General features: G+C 41.2%; 2 protein-coding genes across 2 annotated transcripts; both read right to left on the bottom strand.

Annotated features, from left to right (window-relative positions):
- Positions 1 to 5,697: 5,697 nt before the first annotated feature.
- On the bottom strand, positions 5,698 to 11,129 carry LOC138105253 (fatty acid-binding protein 5). Its single transcript, XM_069005002.1, has 4 exons — positions 10,814 to 11,129; positions 7,790 to 7,962; positions 6,723 to 6,827; positions 5,698 to 6,599 (listed from the first exon to the last, which is right to left on the bottom strand). Exons 1-4 carry the CDS (start codon positions 11,127 to 11,129, stop codon positions 6,549 to 6,551), a joined length of 645 nt encoding a protein of 214 aa, XP_068861103.1. The 3' UTR covers positions 5,698 to 6,548.
- A 10,110-nt stretch (positions 11,130 to 21,239) lies between these two features.
- Positions 21,240 to 24,476, bottom strand: MRPL53 (mitochondrial ribosomal protein L53). The gene is made up of 3 exons (XM_069005001.1): positions 24,363 to 24,476; positions 23,325 to 23,437; positions 21,240 to 21,669 (listed from the first exon to the last, which is right to left on the bottom strand). The coding sequence occupies exons 1-3, from the start codon at positions 24,449 to 24,451 to the stop codon at positions 21,542 to 21,544; spliced, it is 330 nt and encodes a 109-aa protein (XP_068861102.1). The 5' UTR covers positions 24,452 to 24,476; the 3' UTR covers positions 21,240 to 21,541.
- Between the last annotated feature and the right edge of the window lie 1,089 nt (positions 24,477 to 25,565).

The raw sequence follows: 25,565 nt of genomic DNA, 5'->3' as shown, positions 1-25,565 counted from the left end.
CAAGGAGGGATATCTAGCCACTCCCAAATAAGTAACTATCTACATGAATTAGAGCTATGGCTGATGACCTGAGTTTTCACAGCTTTATCTAAGATATTTTAAACATTCCTAAAGGTTTGGTAGACTTTATTTTCCAAGGATAGGTAATTTTTCAGATTTGTGTTTTCTGTAACAGAAAAATCTCAGGGGAAACCTTTCTTCACAGACTTATTATTTTGATTATATTAAATCAAAGTATAATTAATTTGAATTGTTCTTTCCTTCTCTTCTGCAGACCTATATCTGTGTCTTAAACATTGATCACAGGGTAAGGATATAATTGAGTAACTTCCCAAAGTAATGTATATTTGACAGACATAACTAACTGGGAGCAGATCTAAAACATGAGGGAAAATCTCAGAACCCTGTACATTAAGATAATAACAAGGCAAAAATCAAAAATTAAGCTATAAATTTTTGCATTCCAACTTGAAACTTGAGTTCCAGTTCCATCCGGATGTGATGAAATTTTTCCAGGTCTGTGGAGCTTTAGCTGACAGATTAATAAAGGAAACAGATCTTTTCAGATTAAGTTGTTTACTTCATTTGATTATCACAGATTACATTCAGAAATTAGTAAAACTGTCACTGTTTAGAAAAAATAAATTCAGCAGAGGTTTGCTTTTTGGATAAATACATATCTATCCACTTTCTTAGGTCAGGACAACAGTGAGTAAATACTGAAGAAAATTCTGCTTATGACCACTTCAGTACAAGCATAAGAACAAAGAGCATGTGGAAACAATTAAATCTTTAGCTAATATTGCTTAGACATTTGCTGCTTTAAAATCAGACTTTCAAGATGGCTGCCATGGATTGCATGTAGTTGAAGTGGGAAGTTGTGCACTTAGTTTTTGTCATTCTCTTGGTGCTGAAAAACTGAGTGAAGAAAACAAGCTTAAAAAAAATAAAAAGGGAGAGACTGGACAAGATACACGTATTAATTCTTATCTTTCTTAATCCCTGTTCCAGTTTACCACAGCAGCTGGAGGTTCAGAAGCTGAATCTAAGAGACCCGATAATCCTAAAATAAAATAGGAAAAAAAAAGAATAATCTTTATGAAGAAAGTGAGCATACAGAGGGATAATGTTCAGGCTCAGATAAGCATGGATTGTGTTGTGCTAACAAGGGGAAAGAGAAGTGAGGATGTTAAGGCACTGAGGCGTCTGTGATTTCTGTTCTATTCAATTGGCTTCCTTTCCTCTGTCATGGGAGAAAAGCAGCCAACAGTTTCAGAAAAGCAGCCAACAGTTAAGCTAGTCCTTTACAGAAGGACCATATTCCATGAAGTGGGCAAAAAGAATACAATTATTCAAACAATACCCCCGGCAGAGAAATGCACCTTGCATTTTCATTCTCCATCTCACCAATAGAAAAATATAAATGTGAAAGAATAGAAACATCTCATTTTCTGAACTTTATTTACATGCAACCAAATCTTTACAAAGCAAGGTGTTTTAGGAGAATGAGGTGAGGCAATAGAAAGCACTCAGAGCAAATTCCAGTATCAGATACTGCTTTACACAGTTTAAGAGATAGTATTAATGATACTTTGCCTAATTAGACTACGCAATAAAATAGGAATAATTCCTACTGGTATACTCTACTGCTTCTTATAGAATTAAATTGCAAAGCCATAACAAGGCCTGACCATAATTTCTAGAGTGAAGAGTCAATCTGAGTTCCCTTCAGCTCAACTTTCTATGTACCCAAGGAGCCTTTGTAGTCTAGGAGTTTCCCGAAACTCGCTGTCATGGACTCTCTGATCTCAGTTCAAGGTTTCCCTTGAGGTCAAGCCATGCAGGCCATCCTATTCTTTATGCTTATGAATTTGCTGATCACCACACAGGACTATATCACATGGCCCCAGAAGACCATGCCACAGACACTCAAGCCACGGTGCAAGAATGCCCCTGGGGTATGCAGCAGCAACTCACTGCCATCCCAGCTTTAAAATTGCACTCAGTACCACAGTTTTCTGTTGGACACTTGCACTGCACAATGAGCTGAGCTCACCCTTAGCTGACTAATGCCTTTTCTGAAGGTAGACTCAATGATTTTAAGCAGGAATTCCCAAGGCAAGCAGATGCTTTGTGTGGGGGAGCAAAAGCCCAGTCCTAGATAAGTGGTATGCATGGTCCTCAGACTGGGATATTTGTCTTCTGGCATTTAATTTCAGAGTGCACATCTGTGATTAATAACAAACATGTTATTTAATTTAAAATGTCAACCATACTATTTGGGATTCAGGAGATTTTTGTGGGACGTTGTCTGAAACTGGTTCTAGGTTGTATGTGTTGCTGAAACTTTACATTTCTTCTGAAACTATGATGAACTTCACATGTAAATATCTTCAGAATATAATGAAGACCACCTGGTAGAGGGATTTGATTTTGAAAACATTTTTGCTGGAAAGGAAGCCAAATTCACTCTTGGGAGCAGGGTCTCTCATAGTGTTTCCTTTTCCTCTGAAATAATAGTATGAAGTAAAACCATTCTGGGAAGTGTCAACAGAAACTTAATTTGATGTACAAGGACTGAAAAGCCAAAGCTAGAAGAACCATGGGACAAAAATGTGTTTACACAGATGCTGGATTTTCTCCAAAACCTATGAAAATAGTGCTAAATCCTCTCAGGGCTGAACAATGGGACTGAAAGTAGGCATCAAACAATAATTAATATATGTTAACTTGCTCCCACACACTCTCACACTGGGAGTTTTTTTCCCTGTGATCACAAATAATCAACATAGCGCAGAGGTTTCTAATCCATTCATTGTGTCAGCACGTACTCAGGCAGGGAAGGAGTCACCAACAAAGGTCTGAGTGGAACTGGTCTGCATGACTGCTTTTATTTTTATTAAACCATTTTATGTAGAATATAAACAATATGGCAGTTCCTTCATAGAAATTAGTTTTGACACTCCAGGTTGAGCTGAAATCAGGATTCTGGGCAGGGACCCAGGTCTCTTAGGACCCTGAAAAATGTTTACAGGACACTGATTTTCAGCATCTGACCTTAATAAGAGTTACTTTAAATGGACTGCTTTAGGAAGCAATAGAATTCACAGGACATAATATTATGTAGAAGTAGATAAGGTGGTTTATCCAATACTAGATTTCTAAGTCTTAATCTGAACCAAAAAAAAAAAAAAAAAAAAAAAAAAGGAAGACTGCCTGTTCAACGATTAATTTGCTTTTCAGATGTTTGAGTCTCAGTTAATATAGCCCACAGAGCAAAAACTGTCTTCCTACACTTGATCTTCACACCTGAAGAAATAAGCATTTCTTTTCTTCTGGACAGCTGACAGCTAACAGTGGGACCATAACCTCAGAAAACTGAGATGTTTCCTACCATTGACTTTGTTTTTTAGAATACTTTGATCTGGAGGGCATGTGTGAGGTAGGAAGGGGAGAGGAAGAGGAAAAGCCAGGATTAATTGCAGAGATTGCAGACAGAGTAGGATAACAATTTTGAAATAAATCATAAAACCAAACCATAACAGGAAAATCCTTGAGTCTGAGCATTATACAGAGCCAGTACACTCTCCACAAAGCACAGTGCCGTTTCAATTGTGTTCCTGGAAAGCTCAAACAAGAGACTTCCCTAATGTGGTGGATTATCAGATCTAAATTGCTAAACAACTTCATTTTCTACTCCTTTATCCCACCTCACCACCAAAAAAAACTCCACCTACCCACCCACTCACCAACAAACAAACAAAAACACAAACAGCAACCCCTTCCATGAGAACAGCAGAACTACATCAAATTGAGAAGATAGTGAAATTTAAAGATATAAATTGGAAACTGCTCGTGACTTTAAATGAACATGTGTTGGATATGCGCACTGCTTCTCTTTGAGCAAGTTCTACTTGCAGCTTAATTTGCTGAACATGATTCTTTCATCCCTCCAAAGTATTTTGAAAAATGTGCACTAAAATGTCACAACAAAACTATTATTATTATTTATTTCTTTAGCATTATAAAGCAGTCCTGGCTGGATAATGCACAACTTCTTCTTTTTCAGTTGTACTCAGAAGTCTTATTTTCTGCCATCTTACTTGATACAGTGGACTATAGTAATTCAAATGTCAGCAAAATTGGTTATTTTGCACTGATGAGAATATTGTGTGTACACACTCGTGAGTGAAGCTTTTTTCATGCATGATAAATAATAGGAGGAAACTGGAAACTAAATATATTTTCAAGTCTTGTGCATTATAAATCCATTTTAAGTGCATGATCTAATCTAACACAACAGGTTGTATATATGGTGGTTCTGGGTCACAGCATACTTACATTGAAGTTACCAGCAGCTGAGGCTGAAGCTAACATCAAAATAAAGCAAATAAATATGTGAGCCTTAGTAGTTCTGGAGAATTAGCTCTAAAGAATTCCAGTTTCCTCTTGATCTGCCTCTTACCATTGGTCAGCTTCTGTGCTTAAGATAACTTCTTATGTGTGCCAAGAGACCTTGTTATGTTTTTCTTCCATTTAATGTCAAAATGTCACTTCCATGTGAAGTCTTTCCATCATCAAGGTACTTTAATGGTCCACCTCCTTCATCAGGCCACCTATTTTCACAACATTTGTGGAAGAATAGTTATCTTTAGGACCTCTAGCCTCTACTTCACATGTGGCTGAATTTGGAGAGCACAGATACACAGACTTTATAAGCCTTGTTTCCAAAGGAAATAACTCTAAAAAGATACTCTTCTGCCTTTTGTTTTACAAGAAGTGATCTCATTGTAATCAAAACAGATGTCCTATAAAAGACATTGGACTGTTTTTCCATTCAAATGAAAGATAAACAATTAACACTACCCAGGATCAGAAGAGTAAACAAGCAGGGGTGACAGACCAGTGACCTCAAAGAAGGCATAATGCCCAGTTGAAAGCATTAACTCTGTCTCTTTAGGAAGGGAGGCAGGATTTTCATATCACACCTCCACAATGGATTGCTGCACCCATTCTACTGCTGCTGTTTAGTGTCTTTCTGATCTGACACGTTGTAGGTCCCTTATCAGATCAGTTTGTTTTCCATATTACTTCTATGGGTAGATTCCTTCTATTTCTAATGTCTTTATAAGAATATACCCTATATCTTTAGGGTTCATATTAAAACGAGGAAAAATATTGCTAGGAAATAATATGAAAAATGACAACTCAAAAAGAAGCCATGGAAAGAAATTGCAAGGAATATTCTCTAGCAAGAAATGCTTTCAGATGACAGAGGTAAGGGGATGACTCATAAGTAGTCATAAAATTATGAAAAGGATAAATAGTCCAAAATCATGGAAGAAGTCATTTTCCATGGTTAGAAGAATGAACACCAAATAACAGATTTTTCTATTTGAGTAAGCTCAGTAATATGATACATGCACTGAGCAGCTAAAATATCAGAAGCAGCAACTGATTCTCCCTTGACAGATGCAGCAAACAGGAACTGTGCAATCGCATGAGTCCCCAGGCTCCCAAATTCATGGAAACGTTCCTGTCACCAAATGGTTTCACTTTTAGGACATGCGTGTCTGGTATCACAGAAATTCACCTAAAACTTCTTAATTTTTGTCTCATCTGACAACTCTTTGGAAGAATAGTAGCAGTACAGGTTCTGTTTCCCAACCAGTGTAAAAGCAATAGTCAAGACACTGATATTTCTGATTATTTATTATGGCACTTCAAAGCATATAAACTCCATTGCTAGGTGTTTCAAACAAGTTATAAAAAAAATAAAATAAAATGAGGCTTTAAGTTTTAGGCAGTATTTCAGTAGATTTTGGTTAAGAATTTTTAGAATAGTCCTAGACATGGAATAAGAGTTTTGTTAGGAAAACAATCTTCTTAAAATAAGGCTTCCTTTCCAAAAGGTGTGTATGTGCTTGCTTAGATTTATCATGTTCATCGGCTTACTGGTGTGTATGTATATATATGTATATATATATATAAAAATAAAACTGTGGGTTCAAAACACAAAAAACCAAACTAACCCTGAAAATCCATTCCTCTACTTAAACACCAACTAAACTTATTTCGTACTTATACCCTCCCAATTCTAGTTACTTTGTAACATGGAAGTTAGAAAAAAAAAATCCAAAGTTTGGGCTCTGGAGTTGTTTCAATTTCAGATTTGACTATCTTAGAAATGTAAGGATGTTGGTCAAAATTCAGCTTACTATTAACTGTTCTTTGCCATATATTGTCTTGTGCTGAAAGGCAGATTGTAGTAAAGCCTAAAACCAAATTGTTTTTTTTATAAAACCTCACTTAAAATTCCACTATAGTAACAACATTTCCACTTCATATATTCGACAATTTTATTTAATAGTCTAAGTTCAGAATAGTTACATAATAGTTACATCACGGCTTTTAAAAAGAATTGCACTCAGCTACTCAGTCCATTGAAATACTAGAAAACGGGGAAAAGGAAAATACGGAGTGAAAAGGAGCTCTGTCCACTGAACTGAGTTGTTTGCAGCAAGTTCCTACAGAACCTGAAGATGTCCTCATGCTTTCTGGTAGACTCGAACACACTTGACACCATTCATGTCACATTCCTAGAAGATAAAGAGATGGATTTATTAATTTACCTCTCAGTGCACATTAACAGGGGAAAAAAGCCCACCTGTTAGAGTTACATTTCAGGCTACCAACCAGCAGCACTTGGGGACTGAACTCACCACCACCAATTGTCCATCAACTAGCTTCCTTGTTATTGTGGTCTTCTTGCCATCCCATTCCTGCTCTTGAATCAATGACCCATCATCTTTAAAGCTGACAAGGGTCTGAAAGAAGAACCTGACCATCAGTATTTTCCCCATGACATTTGGTCAGCACTGAGGCTTTCCAACACCTTATTCCAAGTGAAAGATTCCCACCCCATCTCATTCAATAGTAATTTTATCATTGACAACTACAAAGGGAGAAATTATCTTAAACACTTTATTGATCCTCTTCTTACTGTAACTAACTCATTGCTCATTCCCTCACTGCTCACTGCTCTGACACATTCCCGCATCAGACAGACCTTTGACCCACAATTTCAATTAACAGGAACAGAAGATGTTCTCTGTTCATCTTTGTTACATGGGCTTTGAGCTTTTGTGTAGCATTTATCTGATCTTGCAGTAATAGATGAATTGAAAGTGTGGGGCTGGAGGGAGGGGGGTGATAAACAGAGCACTTACACGAGGAAATGAGATGTATCCTTTGTGTTTTACCTCCTTTGGGATAAATATTCTCCCTACTTGGTGCAAGGAGAAATGCTTGGCCTTCTAAAACTGGAGTTTAGTGACTGTAATTCACATGGCTGCCTTGCTGTCTATGATCCCACCCCACACTGAACCAGGCTCTCTTGTTATGCAAATATGAGACAGAGCAGAAAGGTTAACCCTAGGGCTGAATTGCCTCTGATTAAACATCAATGGCATTTTTTTCCACAGACTGAGGATGAAGTGGCATTTGGCTTTAACAGGGATTTAGAGGTCTGTTAGTTTTACTAAAAAAATGCTTCTACTACAAAATGAAAACAGCAAAATACACAAGACTATTGATTTCAGCATTTTCCCTCTTTGGAATTTGCTTAATCCAGGTTTAAAAAAAATATTTCAATGAGACTTACAGAGACAATTGCTCATCAAATAAAGTATTGTTAGTGTGTATGTCAAAACTGATTTTAAAATAGCACCTCTCTCTGTAAAACACACAAAGAATTGCATTTTTTCAACAGAAAGTCTAGTATACTGACCTGAGTTTTCCTGCCATCTAATGTATTTTCCTCAAATTTCTCACCAAGCTTGAAGCTGAACTGTGAGGTTTTGAAGGTGCTTTCTGTTTTTATGGTGATTGTGTCCCCATCCTTAATAATGTAAACGTCTGGTTTGGCCATGCTTCCCATTTTTCTCATAGCCATACCCACACCTGCAAGGCGAGAGGCACAGAGTGTCACAAAGTCAGTTAAACCCTGAGGCTTAGGGCCACACAAGAATTCAAATACCTAATTCCCATTTAATTAGGCACTTAAGTACACTTGAGAATCAAAGCTCAAGAGCCACAAAGAAAGAGGATGTTTTAAATTTTCCACAGAGGAGGAAGGAAAAAAAGCTTATTTGCAGAGTTACCCTTTTGTTTCCTCAGATAGTTAAAGTTAAATTTATTTTGCCCTCTAGAGGATTTGTAGCTATCCCAAAACTCAGAATTGATTTTTTTTCAAACAGAAATAAATAGCAAACAGGAAAATAAACACAAAAGCTTAAACAAAAATAAAATTATTCTCTTCAAATTCTGAACACTTTAAAATTCTACAAATTATTTTTAATTGACAGATTAATCCACTTTACTTTCAACTTATATCAATAAATACCCTTCCATTACTTCGTACACCATTGCAAACATGCCATTTTTAATTAAATTTCATATTTTACATCCTGTTTACAAAGTATGGACTTGTGAATTAGAAAATCACTATCATAAAAAACAGTGCTTACACATATATGCAAAAGACAGAGAAATGAACAAAATGAGCAATTTGCAAATGGCTGGAAATTCATTATCTGGAGACAGCAGCCCTCAAAACTCTTCATTTTCAGATTCACCCTGCTTCAGCCCTGCATGCACTCTTAGAGGGGTTTGCTTAAATCTTTTTGATCTGAAGGATGAAAATACAAATAAGAGAGTAGCGAGCAACAAATGGGAATCCATCAAACTGGTAAGTGCAGATCTCAACCATGAATTGATATGCAACCAAATGGGGCAGAAAGTGCCACCAAGTCAGTGAGTGCCTGCGTTCTGCAACTGGTGTAGTTAAAAAATGTTGTCAGGTATCAGCACAGCATTGCCCTGGCATTTGCAGGTAAGGGCTGAGTCCCTGAGAGGGAAATTAAGTACTTTCCAGACACTGCTTCTCCAGACTCAAATGAGATTCCAGGACAGAGGCTTAAGCTTGAGTTCACAGAGGAAAAAAACAGTCATCCTCATCCAGCTTTTCTGATCAGAATTGGAAATTATTGCCACAGTAACATCCACACACACTCTGTCACTGCCATCCAGGCCAGAGTAATCAGAGTTATTTGATCAGCTACAGCTTGGGGTCCAGCCAAACAGAGATGAGCTGCATGTCTTCTGTATGGCAAGAAGTGAAATTCCAACTCCTTTGTCCTCAAATGTTCTTTTACACAGAATGAGAAGAATCTGCATGGTCTCATTTATGGTGCGTCAATAGGATCAAAGGCAGAGAGTTTCACAAGTAGGCAGCGAGGGTGAAATCCAGTAAATGACTGGCTCCTAAAACGTGACTTGGTGTAAATTTAATTGCCTAAATTGCAAATGTAAAAGGGAAAAGTGACTGGTTTATGATTTAAATCTTAAACCAAACAACAGTCAGTTGCTGCCTACACATGGGAGGTGCTCTGCAGTTGCAGCACTTAATTTCTACTTTGAAGTTGCAACTTGGCAGATGCCTAGGTCTGGCCATTGGACATAAACACCAAGGCATCCTAATCCATGGCTCAACCAAGCTGAGCTTAAAATTCTTGAATTTCCTCCAAAGTCTCCCAAAGGGTTCAGTCCAGAAGGCTGTCTCATATCATACCTATCACTGACAGGCCTCCCAAAATGTAATTGCAGCCACCACTGTCTGCAGAGTGTAAATGCAATGATGCCTTTTGTATTTTACAGGAAGAGCACAAGACCTAAATTACTTCTCCTCCCTCTAAAGATAAGGCTACATCTTCTGCCTCTTGAGAAAATATCATGGCTTTCATCAGTGAATGAATTGCAGAAAATAATAGCTCCTGGGCTATAAAGACACTGCCAGGTATCTATCACCTGCCAGCCAGGATGCCCACAGAAAAGTGGTAAATCTGAGCTTGCAGATGAGGCTCCTGGTCTGTTAGGTGTGTTCTTCATCCAGTAACTTCGTGTTACAAAATGTAGGGCAACCTGGACGCAGGGATAACAAGCCAGGACCATCCCCCTGAGATAAAGGTGCCACAACCCACAGAAGAAAGGAGGCAAATAGCCTCCGGCAGGGCAGCCGGCTGCCGGTTACCCACAGGCAGCTGATCCAGTTTGGCTCTCTCGGGAGGAGACACCCAAGGTGACCCCACGGGGAGGTAGCCCCGGCTCAGCAGGTCTGTGTGCGGCCGCCCCAGGCGGGGTGAACCAGCCCAGCCCCGGCACAGCGCTGCCGTGCTGCATCCGCCACCCTCCAGGCCAGGGCAGCGCCGAGCCCCCCGCAGCCCCCGTGCCGGGCAGCCCCGGCTCCCCGGGCATTACCGGTGAGGGAGGAGCGAACCGGCCTAATCGCAGCCGGGCTGCTGGCACCGGCTGGTAATCCCGGGTGCTGCGGAGGGAGGCGGCGGCGGGGAGGGCGCAGCACTGTGCGGCGGGAAGGTGCCTGCTGGTGCTGACACCTGCCTCCCAGCAATTACGGTGCAAAAAGGCTCGCTGACATCTTTAGGACGCGGAGCCGGAGGCGGCAGCTCTCCCGGGAGGAAAGGTCTGCTGCCGGCCAGCGCTCCCTTACAGGAGCCGAGAGGGCGCGGAGCCCCCGGCGCTGCATCCCGGAGCATCCCGGCATCATCCCCGCAGCCGCCGCCCACCCTTGGCTCACGGCCGGGCTGCATCCCACCCTCGGGCCCTCGGCTCCGGGACCGCGTTCTCCGCGGACCTTGGACAGAGCCTCGCCGGCCGGCAGCGACAGCACATCCCCGCGGCGGCATCCCAGCATCCATCCCTCCCTCCTGGGGGCGGGGAGCCGCCGGTTTCTTACCTAGCTCCTTCATGTACTCCTCGAAGCCCTCGCTGGAGACGAGGCACCATTTGCCCAAAAACGCGTCGATGGCCATGGCGGCGGCACTGGAGCTGGCGGCGTCCCTGTAGAAACGCGAAGGCAGAAGGACGGGCTGCAATGAGGCCGCGGCCGCCTTTATAGCGGGGCCGGCAACATGTGCTGCCGGGAAGAGCCAATGGGGCTCCCGCCGCGCCCCGGCCCCTTCCCCGCCGAGCCCCCGCCCGGCGAGTCCCGCCCGCGGCGGCATGAGCGGGCACGCCGCGGCAGTGCTCGCCCTACGCCCGCACACACACATGCACACAGACAGACAGACAGACAGGCACACTCACACGCGCACACGGACACGCACACAGACACAGACTCACAAACTCACGCTCACGTGCACACAGTCACGCACACGCTCGCACACACCCACACACATACTGCAACCCCTCTTTGCACACCAGCATGGGAGCGCCCAGGAACGGCGAGACACTGAGGGATGCTGTGGCCTAAACGCTCCTTCAAATACAAACTCCATCCAGCACCTACCGCGGTGAAAGAGTCCAGTGTGCTGAGTGCCGGTGCCCATGAGCTCCTGCTTAGACTCTCAATGCTAAATTACATCGTATATTACATATCATGCTTTTTTGAAAGATAATTCAGGAACAGAGTAGCATCATATGGCACAGAGACAGAGCAGTAAGACATCAGCATCCCAAAGCAGTTTATTTGGTTTGATTTCCAGCCTTCCCAACAACTCCCAAATCCCACTGGTACATCACATATTATTGAACTACAGCAATCCATAGCTTGCTGCAACCCAGGAAGAGGCGTGCTACATACACACTGTGGGTCAGTTTAGCGAACAAAATCAATCAAAATACAGAACTAATGTGTGTGTTTGCAGTACACAAGAAAAATCAAAGCCTGAATGCAACCTCATGCCTTAGCATTGGAAAAATGGACATATGGTATCTTGGTTTTAGTCCATATTGAACTGCAATTCCTACTTCTTAAAGGAAAACACTGCAGCTGCCACTACCGTACACTGGCACAGAAGTACCATCATAAAATATACTCCATCAACATGCCCTGTGAGGTTTGGACCAATCTTTTATCAAATTCTGTCAGGTGAGTGGAGAGATTTATTGCCCTACTTTGTGAGGAAGCTGATATTTCTAAGTCACAACAAAAATCCTGATTCCAACGTACCCCAAAAATTTGTTTCCAGCATCAGGGTTATGCCAATCTCTGCCTCTTTTGGCCTTGTATCGCACTGGATTAAGCCCAGAGCTACTTTCTCCCATCTGGAAAAGGAGAAATGTGAAGATACATCTGGCATCTGGAGGTTTTTTTATGCAGTAACTGTTATTACACTTCTCTGCTAGTACCTTCATGAAGGAATTTGAGATAAAGGTGTCAAAATCATAGAAGACAGCAAGGTAGGTCCTGTGCTGGTTCCAGCATTTTACAATATGAGAAGGTGCCATAAAGCCAAATGTTTTTGAGCAAGGAGGACTTTTTCCTTTATGCTTTGCTGTGATACAACTTCACAGAGCAGCTGCAAGTTTCTGGCTTTTTGTAGAAAGTCGGATTTGTCATACACAAAATAAACAGATAATTTTTGAACTAACATGTTTTTTTAATTCCTCTATCCTTCCCTACAGAGCTATCTTTAATTACTTTCTGCTTCTCTGACTATATGCATATTTTTGTATGCAAACAACATTATAGTGTCTGCTCATAAGACAGCAAGCCACACTGCTTCTTTTTTGTGTTATTAAGTAGGTACATTGAAACACAAGTCTTTCAACATTCTTCCACTTTTTTTTTTGTAATCTTGTGTGTGTGTGTGTGTGTGTGTGTGATGTAAGAGATTTCAGAGTAAATGTTAAATTAGGGTGATGTTTCCTGACTAATTCATGATAGTTAAACCAACATGCTGTCCATCCTGCAGTTCTCTGGTCGGCTACAGAAAGGATAAATGAAAAGCCAGTAGATTAGGGATCAAATAGAATCATCCTTCAGGAATTAGGAAGCCTTCAGTCTTGTAAAGCAAGGACAATTTCTAGAAATAGAAACCTTGGCTTTACTCCATGTACACTAGCAAATAGTTCTGGATCCACACTTCTGCAGTGCTGCCTGCAGATGGCTTATGATGTGCAAATGGTAGTCAGGTATAAGTGCTGATAATGCAGCAGAAGTAAAATCCACTATTTCCATCTAGTGGTGAGACAGTATTCCTGGATCTGAAGTACCTGAAGATCCAGTTACCTACCTGTGCACAACATTGCTACAGCTTTGCATCCTCCCACAAGTCATTTGGTCTGATTTATTCTCCTTACAAATTTTTCAGGTCTAGGCATCTAAATTCATATAAAACATAAGAAGAAAAGAGACTTCTGTCTCTCTTTTCTGAAATGCAGATTGTTAGGATACAGTGAAAAATCTCACTCAATTCTTACAAAGTTCTAATGTTTTACAAATTAATCAATCCATATATGGATATGGATTATTGGATTACATTATCATCAATGCCACAGCTCAAATCTCCTTTGAAACAGAATAGTGCTGAAACTTTCCATACAGCAAATAAAGTAACAATAGGGACCAGAGATGTATCATTCTGGGTAAGGTACAAGTGGCCTGGGCTACAAAATATACATTGTTTCTCATCTTGACAGTACAGTATATATTTGCCAAATATGGCTCCTACTTTGGGAGGCAAACTAAAAAGTTCAGATATCCAGAGGTGCTTGAGCCACAGGGATTCATCCCAGTAAATCTCAATTTCTGCCTGGTTTGAGGCTGACATCACAATCAGACCTTTTGTGTTTGTGTAGTCTCCTCTTTAGACATAAGAGGAGCAGCAAATACATGCATACCTATGGACAGTGTTGAATTCCTATGCCATATATTACTGTTTCAGTGCAGACAGAATAAATTCTCTGAAGTTTTGCTCATTTCCACATTGGACATATATTGTCCAAGAAAAAGAGAATCAAATTTACAATGAGAAGTGTAAATTTTTCCGAGGAAATAAGCTGCACGGGAAGCACGTAGCCATATTTAGGAGCAACCACCACCTTGGCAGCTTGGGCCTAACCAGGGTGAATGCTTTCCTGGGGTAGTCAAACCCTTGCACCTTGTAGGAGGGGAGGATATTACAGGTAGTTCTTCACTACCAAGTGCAAAAAAAAAAAGACCAAGGCAAAAGAGTGCATGGAGACCTTCATTCTACTCCTTCGGGCAGATGTGTGTCATGCAGTGATGCTTCATCTGACGTGGGAGCTGGGAAGCTCTGGCCAGCAGTGTTTGAGGTTTCTCTTCACGTAGCCATAGATTCACCTACTGTATGCAAGCTAAGCCATATTTTGTCTTTTGGAGCCACAATTCCTGCTGCTTGGGCAGGGCAGAGCACCACCTCCTCATCTGGAACATATCACTAATCAGGTTCCATAGGAGGTGTAACTTTTTCCCTAGACATTTACTCATTAAACTGCCCATATGTTTAACTTGGAGGGAAACCAATCTGATAGCACTATGCTCTACTGTGTAAGGGAGGATCTCGCTTTCCTTCTAATATACAGACATATTATGCATATAGACTGCCTTTTCTAAGTGGTGGGCTTCCTTTAGGTAAGAGTACCTCTTGAGAACGCCTTAAAAAATTGTCAGAAGAATTGGACATTGCTGCCCAAATTTTACTCTTTGGCCTATCCCTAGCTGTGGAAAAAAGTTAAAGCAGTCCATGAATAATAGCTGCTCACCCCCAAGGCATGGATGGGAAAAATTGCATAGGTAGCACAGCTTTGTTTCTGCTTCCTTGTTGTACAAGTGTGGTTTTCCCATCCCAGCCATGTCATCACTGGGCAGGCATGATGAAACACGTGCTACAGTTGCCTAGCTGGCCTAGGGAAGCTTTGCCACTCAAGAGATGGTTGCTTGGGCAATACTAGACCAGGGATTATGAAGCAATAACATATGAACCTGCAAGTTTTCCTTTGTATGTCAATATGCACAAGATCTCCCAGCGTATCAGCATTTCATTACCTCTGAGCTAAAGAGCTGGGCATAGCTTCTGTTTTATCAGTGAGCTTTGTGTGATACATTTGTTTTTAAGTCAAAACAAAGCCATTTTGTTCTGCAGCATGGAGCATGGTTCCAAAGAATCCTTGCTGTGGATCTGGAGACTGCTGCCTCTGGCCCGGGTAGCCAGCTGCCGGGGTGGACAGGCTCACGCGTGCCGGCGTTCAGCGCCAAGCCAACCAGCGCCGCGGTGCTCCTCATGCCACAGAGCATTACCATAATGCAATTAGCGCGCCGGCAGCCTGAGACCAGCTCTTCTACGTTGTCAGCAGCACGTTCAAAGCAAGGTTAAAGGGAAATGCTTCTAGGGCAAGGTTCACTGTGGCAATGGTGTCACAGCTCACTGATTGTAGCCTGCCTCAGTGATGAGGGAGAAAGCTCCAGAAGCCTGCAGTGACTTAAAAGAGGATTCCAGGCTTCATTTTCCTCATTTTGGACAAAAATGATCTGATGTCAGATCCAGCCCAGGTCACAGTGACTGCAGATATGTGAGCTTGTGCCTAACTTTGGAAGCTTTGAAAAGCCCTTTTATTTATCAGCAGCATCTACCCTGATTAGCAAACATCCACACATTAGAATAAAAATATTTTTATTTATCTTCAGAATTTATAATCAGCATAGTCATTACAATGCTAAAAAAGAGATCAGGGTGACTACAAATCTTCCATAGCTGTAGTTTTAGCACTGAAAAAGCCTTTGATCTACATAAACAAAAGCACATTAGCAGGAAATACCTGGTCACAGATAAGACTTTCAGAAAGCAAATACTCTGGCATGGCTTTTAGAAACCTCAGATGTACAAAAAAATCATCCCAAATGATATCTCTTTAAATAAAGACAAATAAAAACCAGAGTTTTGTCCTTTCTGTGTGGTCTGGAACAATAAGGACATAAGGGCAAGGACAAAGAATGTCAAAATTATTTGGAATAGATAATGATAAAACAAATATTTCTACCAATGATGAGTAATTAGATTATGAAATTTGGAATCAATAAAGTACAGATGTGCCTGCTAGATTTTAAAAGGGCATATAAAGCTTTAGCTTTTTTCTTTGATTGCGTATCATAAGTAGAGTTCTATTACTAAGTATATTGATCAACCACTGTGAAGGGAACCTCAGGAAAAAAACAAGGTTTCATTTAGAGTTATAACCATACTTTTCATTCTCAGGATGTCACAAAGGAGAGCATCATCATACAGAAATTTGAAGGGCAGAGCCTGACACTCACAGTCTACAGAGGAAAGGTCTTCTCACTGTGATGTGGATACCAACACCTTTCCCAGGAGAGCTGGAGAGAGGCTGCAATTGCTCCTCTTCCTGTTGACCAAAATCATGTAGTAGGGTGCTAGGAATAACGTGTAGGCTGTCTACCTGACCAGGGCTCCCAAAGGACTTCATTGTGGGGTGACAAGAGCTTAGGTGTGAAGCACCTGGGGCACTGTTGATGGGGGTTCCTTTTCACCAAACAGCACAAGCCTCCTCACACCTGCACGCAGCAGGAAGAGAGAGGCTCTCCAGGGCGCCCTCAATGTCTTAGCTTCCAGTTCTGACTCACCTGTCAAGACCTCCTTTTTCATGGACTGTAGAATAAAATTGGGGAAAGCCCTTTGGAAGCTAAAGCTAGTTTTTACTATTATCCCATTCTCATTGCCAACATGCTAAGTTTGCCAAGAGGGTTGACTACATGACTTGTGTTCAAGTCTTCTAAGAAAATTCTTGCCTTGGGCATCTCAAGCAACCATGCAGGACAAGCAGGTATTTTCCAGTTTGCTTCTCTAGACTTGAAAAGTCTCACAGTATTTGGGTTTACATCCCTGATTCGATCTCAAGATATGATATTACATATCTAACAACTATACCAGAGAAACTCCATAAGAAAGTAAGAAATTACATTGCAGATTTTTTCCTGTGCTTCTGCCAGAAGTTTTTGGTACTGATTCTGCCACCTTTTCTTTTATGTGCAGCTCAACTTGATACCAATCTAGTTATTTGAAGGAAAGAAAGAAGTCATCATCTGATTCTTAAATTTCTCATTCCCAGTAAATACTCTGCAATTCATTTGACCAGTGGATTTTGAAGTCAAGTTCTATAAATCTTCATCTATTAAAAGATACTTCAAAAACTCCATGAAAATATTTATTGTTTCTTTTATTCATGCAAGTGGCTTGAACCACTCAGATTCCCAATAGTGAAAAGACAATTCCATGCATCCATGCAAGAACTACAAAAAAAGAGAACTATAAATAAATAAATAAATAACTATAGAGAGGACAAACTTGCTGGCTTTTCATGCTGACCATGCTATTTTTAGAGTAAAGCTGGTCCCTGCTGAAAAAGGGTGGAGGGTTCAAAAGAAACAGAGGAGTAGTGCCTGAGTAAGGAAGAAACCTGCTGCTTTGCCTCCTACCTGTCCTCTGAACTTCCTGCAGAGACTGTCAGTCTGAATTGTGAAAATCTGTCCACTAAGGATGTCTTTCCCAGGCTTTGCTCCTATTGACCAAGCATTCCCTTCACAAACAGACCTGCTGGTCCACTTTTCCAGCTATTTTACCTTGGAAGAAATCTTCACATGGAAACAAGTCAAACACCTCTTCCAGTGAAGCACAAGGCAAAGATCTCGTTTGATGTGCTATTAACCCCTGCTATTAACACTGCCAGTACCTAGGAAACCGCTTTAAGTCAAGCAGAATCTCTAGGCTTGCCTTAACTCTGCTTTCAAGTACCACTTTGGAACTTCAAGAGATACGATCAAAACAGGTCAGCAGCTCCTTTGCCTTCACACTCCTAACATCTGTCCCTGGGCGCAGCCTTAGTTTGTAAAATCCTGAGAACACCAGCTCAATGTAAAGAACATTTTTTGTTAAATTAATCGAAGCAAAGTACCACTTCTACCTGTTCATGCTGCTCCATCCTAACATTTATCAGCTTACAGAGCAAGGCTGAGCAGGAAGCAGAGAACATGGTGTGGTCTACCAGCAGCAGAGTACCTTGGCTGCTTGAAGCTACTGCACACTCTTGGCAAACAATATAAAGGGCTCCAAAGAGTGACTCAGGCTTTCCAAGGGGAAAAGGGGAGACAGGATGAGATCAAACACCACCACAAGGAAAAAGACTACTAGGCCAAGAGATGGAGAAGGCAGAAAAGCACATCTGGAAGAGGCATCACTGACAGGCAACATGTTGGTCTCCATGTGACTCCAAGCCACTCAATGGATAAGCAGGGCCTGCATCCAGGGAAACTGGTTGCACATGGAGTTGGTGAGGTGGGCAGTGAGACAGCAATTCTTAAAACTGCACAGAGTGTATACAGGTGTAGGAGATACATTTGAAACCAAGCATCTTAATAACTGTTAAATACTGTCCCAGGATATTCAACTTTTGAGGGTTTTTTCTGGCTTCCTTATACCATATAAACTCCTTGATCATTTAAAATTCAAACAAGCAGAGGTGAAGAACTTGCAATGTTCACTAACACTGCTGCTCCTATTTGAAATCTTTAATAGAAATACCATTATCTTTTTCTAGAAACAATGCTGCAGAGATTAAAAAGGGAGTACCTCAGCCAGGTTGTGTTATCTGAATGGCATATTCATCCATTTCAGGACTATTTTCCCTATGCACTGATAAGAATGTCTAAATAAATAGGCATTTGTACAATGAAAAGATCTAAGATGATTCTAATAATTGTTAAATCTCCAGGCATTAGAGATTTAGCCATTTTAATGTCATCACCTGCAATCAGACAGCCTACATGGCCACGGTGCTTGCATTTAGGCAATCCCAGTTTTTTAGGGTCTGTTCCAGTTCCTTTTATAGTTAGGCAGCCACCCACATTTTTGGTGGGATACAGTAATCAAGATTAGTGGGCTAAAGAATAACAACATGCAAAGTCAATGCTTACCCAGACATGCTTTGTTCTGCATGAGTGACCTTAATACCCTGTACATCCCCAGCGCTGGCCTGTGCATGTCAGGAAGATGTCAGAGCTTTGTTTCAGTCAATCAGCAGCAGGAGCTGAGTGTAGGAGCAGCCTGCAGCAAAGCTATCTGAACGCTCAGGGAAGAAAGTCATTACAGATTATCTTTAACATACTTGAAAAATAAATTCCTACCTTTATCTCCATGGTACAGGGAGAGCAATTTTCTACATATTAGCATAATAATCACCAGAGGAGTGCCTTCTTGCCCATCTTGCTTGTTTATATCACTCCAGTATCTTGTAGTCTTGAGGATGCACGTTTTTAGTGTGATTTTTCTGTCCTGTAGGTTTTGCTTTACATGTTGCATATTAAAAGCCCACTCATTACTTCTTTTTCATGCACAAAACGTATCAGAGCTTTATCACTGCAAACTGCAGCTCCCAGCACAGACAGCAAAACCGGCACCAGCCTACACCTCATCCACTGAATTGTTGGTGATCTCTCAATGGCGACGTTGCAGGCCTTTGGCCTAACCTAAGCAGGAAGGCTGGGCATGTGTAGATTAAAATGAAAGCACCTAGCAAAAGTGTGTGTTTTTAAAGAGTAGGATGCCTATCCATGCTAGTAAAGCAAAAAAATAAAATACCTTTCTTTGACAACAGAAGGGATTTATTTTGATGATAAAAACTTGCTAGGATCTTCATTTTTCTCCCTTTTCTATTCCTAAATGTAAGTCCCAATCTTGGGCCAAAATAAACACTATAAAAAATTAATTATTATTAAGAATTAATTATTAATTACTTAACTCCTGTTTTACTCTTTATGCACTTATGGATGGCTAATTATTTAAGATGGATGTAGGCACTTCACATTAAAATACAAGTTTTATACACTGATGTACAGACTGTCAAAGAAAGAAAAAAAAATCACAAATATCATTGATATATTACAGTAAGACAGCTTTTGAGCATATGAATACATGATTAACCAGGGGAACAATAATTCTGCATTGGTCTTCCTCTTGAACAATTCTCCCTCTTCCTGCAAAGCTTTTTCGGGTAAAGTCATAGTATATGATGTTATTCTAAACTGTGGGAAAAACAAAACAAAATAAAACAATAAAACAACCTGTCCTTTGAACATTCCTATTTCAATTTGGTCTTCTAGTTTGACAGGATATAAAATCCTCTCAGTTTCCGGTGTTCTCATAACCCCTCCGCTACAAGTGAGCTCAGTAGCAGGTTTAGCAGCTCAGCACCCCAAAACCACTTTGAAGAGCTGGTGGCCTAATAAAAAAAGGGTTCCAGTGCAGAGAAGGTATTTATCCCAGATAAAGTTATTCACGTCTATTGTTCCCACATCCAAATGTCATTGAATCGTCTTATCTCACACTCTTCTGTTTGTGGCAAACACATGGGAAACACCCAATGTCTTCAGCACAGCTCTCCTTCTCCAGCATAAGACATCACCTTGACTTCAACATTCTAATGAAGAACTTGCAAAGAATTACCTTGACAGTGCTATTTAAAATGATCTTGCTTTCAGAACAGACAGTGTCCATTTAATAATCTTGGCAAAAGTAAGGTAAAACTACTTTCAGATTTGTGTCCTAAATCTGCTGTCAACTTTGGAAATATATGTACTACTTTTAGAGAAATGAGGCATCTGATTAACAACAGGTAGAACTAAAGCCTCTCAAGAGTACCACACCTGCAATTCTCGAAACTGGAACTACATTTTTGTTATGAACAAAACTGATGCACATGAAACACATGTGCAGCTGACACCTTCGCTTGCACAGCCTGAGGAGAGATGGACCCTTCCAAAGCCACAGAGTTTTGCAATACAGATGAGACACCTAAGCAGGTACTTTAATAAATAATAGGGTTGGACATGGGACTATAAACACCAAATAAAGCTCTCCCTTTGATCTTTATAAAATATTTAATAACATATCCATAAAGTGAGTGACAAAACCACTACAAAACTGAACTTCAAAGATAGCCCTTTTTTCCAATTATCAAAAAAACTGACTTACCTTTCCCTTTGAGCTGAACTTAGTTACTTATATGCAGGATGAGTAGCTCTACTGTGTTTTGACAGCCCCACTACCTTGTTACTTTAATTGCTGAGCTAAATTTACACTTAGCAAATTTCCCACTTCCTTCAAAAAAAGAGGAAGAAAGTGGTAGGGACTTAGCAAAAGATGTTTTATAAACATAGTATTACAAAAACTACTCTGTATTTGCAGCCTGCTGTCCCTCAGCTAAGTCAATGATGAGTACTTTGAAAAGTTTTCTTCAAATTTTTAATAAATTTAAGAGCTTTCAAATAATAATAATAACCACTCTAAAAATTTCTTGCATTACACTTACAGAAATTTTGTAGGAAATAATGTCCAAAGAGATCTGGCTTCATTGCAGTATTAATTTAATAGCTAATGTGCATTATTCACATTGATATGCAAATCCATGTGACATTAGTCCAACATGCAGCTGCTTAGAGAGTTGCATTCATGCCTCTTTGGCCACTCTGACCCACTAGTGTTAGAAGATTTGTTGATCTAGTATGTTCTCCTTCAAGGGAAGGCAGGGAACATTTAAAGTCTTTTGGCCATCTCAGATTTTGTTGCATAGGAAAAGCCTTTTTTTTTTTTTTTTTGCAGCCTGCTGTTTCTAACACATGTAGATGTAAGCACAGTTGTTTTTCCATTCTTCAGGGATGCTTCTTCTTGTTTTTCTGTTCTTCCTTAAGGTCTTTTGCATTACATCTGGACTTCAATGCTGCTAACATTTCCCCTGTTGTCAGGTTGGCTCCCTTCATTATCAGTCGATCTCCATCAGCTGTAAATGAAGAAAATCTTAAGAAGTACAAAGTGACAACTACTCTAGTGTGCAGTTGTTTTGTACATATAAATCCAAATACCCTGTTTGTCTTGTCTGATTAGAAAGTACTCCAGCTACCAAGGAACCTGACTATGCACCACAACCAAAGAAACTGCACACAATATGCATTTAGTTTTCACTTCTGCATTGCATTATTGAAAAATCTGAAACATTTGTCTAGGTATGCCTATAGTAAGAACACATTTTATAAGAATGGCTCATACTATGCCCCTGAAGTCATCTCAGAGAAGGCAAAGAAGGCATTGGAAGGCACACATGGCTAAGCATTTTAGTAGCCAGTTGTCTGTGGTCCATTTAACATACTTCTTCAGCAAAAACAACAAATTTGTTCACACAATCTGGTGGTTATAATGCAAAAAAATAGAGAGCACTAGGATTTCTAAAATTCTGAAAGAATTTATTTTAAAACAGGCAGGAAGCAGTAGTTGAGTATTGTACCCAAGTTAATTATTTTGCAAGATTTGCAAATACAAAACCAATAACCAAACCCATATAGTGAAATACCATGCCTAGCGTCCGCGTTCCAGCCCCATCTTTGCCAACTGCAAGGGCTACAAACACTTCACTGGAGAAAAATCAGCTCTTATAAAATGAAGGGTTTAGAGGTGTCTTGGCATTAATGAGATAAACTGCTTTGGGTTTGCACTGTGAAAAAACATAGAGCTTTACTGCTTTAGTCTTAATACAACACAAGAATGGGAAAGACAGAGGCATGGGGGAGAGAGATACAAGCAATGTTAACATTGCAACAGGTAGACTTTCCTAAGCAAAACAAAGAACATTCAACAGTTTTGACATTTCCACCAATTCACTAAAAATATGGAAGTTGAAAGATAAGGGGTAGCACTAATCAGCAATAATGAAAACTTTAATGGGCTACATGACATATTGGTCCATTAGAGCACAGCAGGAAAAAAGATGCAGCCAGAGAAAAGGACAAAAGCAGATTAGAGCCATCTGTTCATAGCCTAGAATCTGGGACGCTTCCAGAACCAATGAAATTTCCACCACCAATTCGCTGCCCGCTCACTATACCCTCAAAGGAAACCAAGGAATTTGTTGTACATAGTTGACCTCATTCTGCAGGTCCATCTGCACATGTATGGCCTCACCCATCTGAGCAGTTCCTTCAAATTACAGATACTCAGCTGCATAAGCAACTAAGGGTATTCAACCTTCTGTTCTCAAGACTGAGATGTCTCCACCACAGGTAACACAAAAAAAATTACAGAAAGTAAACAGATTATTATATAAAAACAGAGCTACATTTACTTTCCTGGAACTGAACCTGACTGCAAGGTCATGTGAGTACATCACTACAAAAGTACACTCAGCTCCAAAGTTGTCATTGTTGGATCTAAGATCCCTTAGCTCTAACTGTAGTAGAGACATATATACACATTTATCTGGATATCAGGCTGTTAGTGACACACTCTTTCTTTTTTCCTCCCCATTGCACAACTTCTAGCACAACTTTGGACCACAGCCAAAAAAAAAAAAATCACAGTTAAAAAAAAAATATATAGAATACAATAACACTGCAACAACACAAACCCAGGGGTTTTTAATTTGTTTAAAAAAAAGCTCCTTACCAAACGTCACATCTACAACTGGTTCAGATCCATCATGTCTCACATCAGCAGTCACTTGACAGTTTGTATTAGTAGCTTGGATTTTTTTATGGTAAATACATTGGAGAAAATTTCTGAAAATATATTAATATATTAAGTATCTTGCAGACAGAAATTAAAGCATATTTCTAAAACTAATTTGCATATTTCGATACTGCTGGGCAACAAAGTATAAACAAAACAGGATTTGTACTTAAGTTCAGACAGGTACTTCTTATGAGAGAATCACTCTTAAAAATCCCAACTGATATTCCTTATATGCTAACATGTAAAAAGCATACTAAAGAACTGTGTAAAACTTCAATGTATATACTTTCTGTGTTTCTCTCAGCTGGGTTAGCCACAATAATAAAACAAACAGCAAAGTGATTTTCGTTTTTCTTTATACATCATTTGCTTGCCAATGTTTTCTTGTTTGGGTTTCAGACAGCATTTATTTATGAGCATCTTTGGTCTCCTGTAGATTTCTGAAATGCATGACAGCTACTTTAAGCTGCTATTCTGGCAGCTTGAAGATATTCTAAGTGTTACTAAATTCATTTTAAAAGTAGGTGTGCCTGTAAAGTCATTGCAAAACGACATTTTGCAATTGTTTGGTACAGAACCTACATCGCTGGAGAAGCACAATCCCTTAAATTTCTCCAACAATTACAGGGATAAAGGAGCTGCTGTTGCCCCGCTTCCCCTTTACCAGCATCTGGACTGGTTGCATACCCTCACTACAGGATCAGCCACTGAGAGGCAACCCACTGAGCACTTTGGCAAAGCTCAGTGCACACGCCTATAAAAAGGGTGTGCAGCTGGGCACAGACCCTCCGCACAGCAGCACGGAATGAGCCCTGGGTGCCAAAGGCCAGCCCCCGCGCCCGCCGGGAGACGCGCGGAACCCGCCACCCGGGAGGGCGCAGCAAGGGCGCACGGAGGGCGCTGGGGCGTCTACACACATGGAGCCCGGACAGAGCGGGGCCGGGGCCAGGGCCACCCCCGCAGCCCCCTCACCTCGTGCTCTCCACGTTGGGCTCGAAGGGGCAGAACCGGACCACGATACTCTTTACCGGCCGCAGCACCACGCTCATCTTGGACGCCATCTTCTTCCCGTCCTCTACTACATATCCCAGCAGCCCCCGCGCAGGGGCGCGCGATGGTGGCGGCCGCGTCGGCTCGCCCCGCAGGCACATGGGAACTGTAGTCCGTGCCGCGGCCGTGGGGGTGGGAGGCCCGCGGGTGCGCTCCCTTCTCTGGGCGGGCCGCCGGCCCCCGTTTCATGACCGAGGCGCTCGGAGCCAGGCTCCTTCCTCGCTGTGGAGGGAGAGCTGACCTGCCTGTGTCAGGGAATCATAGACTGGTTTGGGTTGGAAGGGAGTTTAAATTTCATCTAGTTCCAACCGCTCTCCCTGTGCAGGGACACCTTTCACTAGACCGGGGTGCTCAAAGCTCCATCCAGCCTGGCCTTGAACACCTCCAAGGCTGAAGCACCCGCAATTTCTCTGGACAACGTGTTGCAGTGCTTCACCACCCTTACAGCAAAGAATTTCTTCCTAATAATCTAATCTAAACTCACTCTCTGCCAGTTTAAAGCCATTTCCCCTTGTCCTGTCACTACGTGCTCTTGTAAAAAGTCCCTCTCCAGCTTTCTTGTAGGTTCCCTTCAGCACTGGAAGGCAACAACAAGGTCTCCCCCAGAGACTTATCTCCTCCAGGCTGAATAACTGTGACACTCTCAGCCTTTTCTTGTAGGAGGGGCTCTCCATCCCTCTGATCATATTTGTGGTCCTCCTTTGGACTTGGTCCAACAGGTCAATGTTCTTTGTGTACTGAGGACCCCAGAGCTAGACGCAGCAATCCAGGTGGGTTTTCAAAAGAGTGGAGTAGAGAGGGAAGATAAGGATCACTAAGGAGCTGCCAATACAGCTAAAGACAAATTAGAGGCAATATTTTGCAATACATGAGGGAGGAGAGAGATTTGCAAGAGGCGTTGCTGCTGGAAGTGAACACATTTGGGTTTTCGTTTGTGATGGGTTACATCCAGCAGCTGCTTCCCAGCCCTTAAATTAAGCCCGGAGAAGAGAAGGCTCAGGGGTGACCTGATCACTCCCTACAACTCCCTGAAAGGAAGGTGTAGCCAGGTGAGGATTGGCCTCTTCTTCCAGGCAACAAGAGACAGGACAAGAGTACATAGTCTTAAATGCAGGAGGGAAGGTT

The sequence above is a fragment of the Aphelocoma coerulescens genome, chromosome 2 (genome assembly GCF_041296385.1).
Source record: "Aphelocoma coerulescens isolate FSJ_1873_10779 chromosome 2, UR_Acoe_1.0, whole genome shotgun sequence".
NCBI classification, from domain to species: domain Eukaryota; kingdom Metazoa; phylum Chordata; class Aves; order Passeriformes; family Corvidae; genus Aphelocoma; species Aphelocoma coerulescens.
Note: the sequence above shows the minus strand (reverse complement) of the source record. Positions and strands in the feature narration are given on the sequence as shown.

Coding starts and splice junctions, on each gene's coding strand:
- LOC138105253 (XM_069005002.1), bottom strand. CDS start 11,129: ATGTGTGTGTGCGGGCGTAGGGCGAGCACTGCCGCGGCGTGCCCGCTC. Junction 7,963..10,813: donor GGAGTACATGAAGGAGCTAG/GTAAGAAACCGG, acceptor CTCGCCTTGCAG/GTGTGGGTATGGCTATGAGA. Junction 6,600..6,722: donor TTGATGGACAATTGGTGGTG/GTGAGTTCAGTC, acceptor TTTATCTTCTAG/GAATGTGACATGAATGGTGT.
- MRPL53 (XM_069005001.1), bottom strand. CDS start 24,451: ATGGCGTCCAAGATGAGCGTGGTGCTGCGGCCGGTAAAGAGTATCGTG. Junction 23,438..24,362: donor CCCAACGTGGAGAGCACGAG/GTGAGGGGGCTG, acceptor ATATATTTTCAG/AAATTTTCTCCAATGTATTT. Junction 21,670..23,324: donor AGTTGTAGATGTGACGTTTG/GTAAGGAGCTTT, acceptor CTTCATTTACAG/CTGATGGAGATCGACTGATA.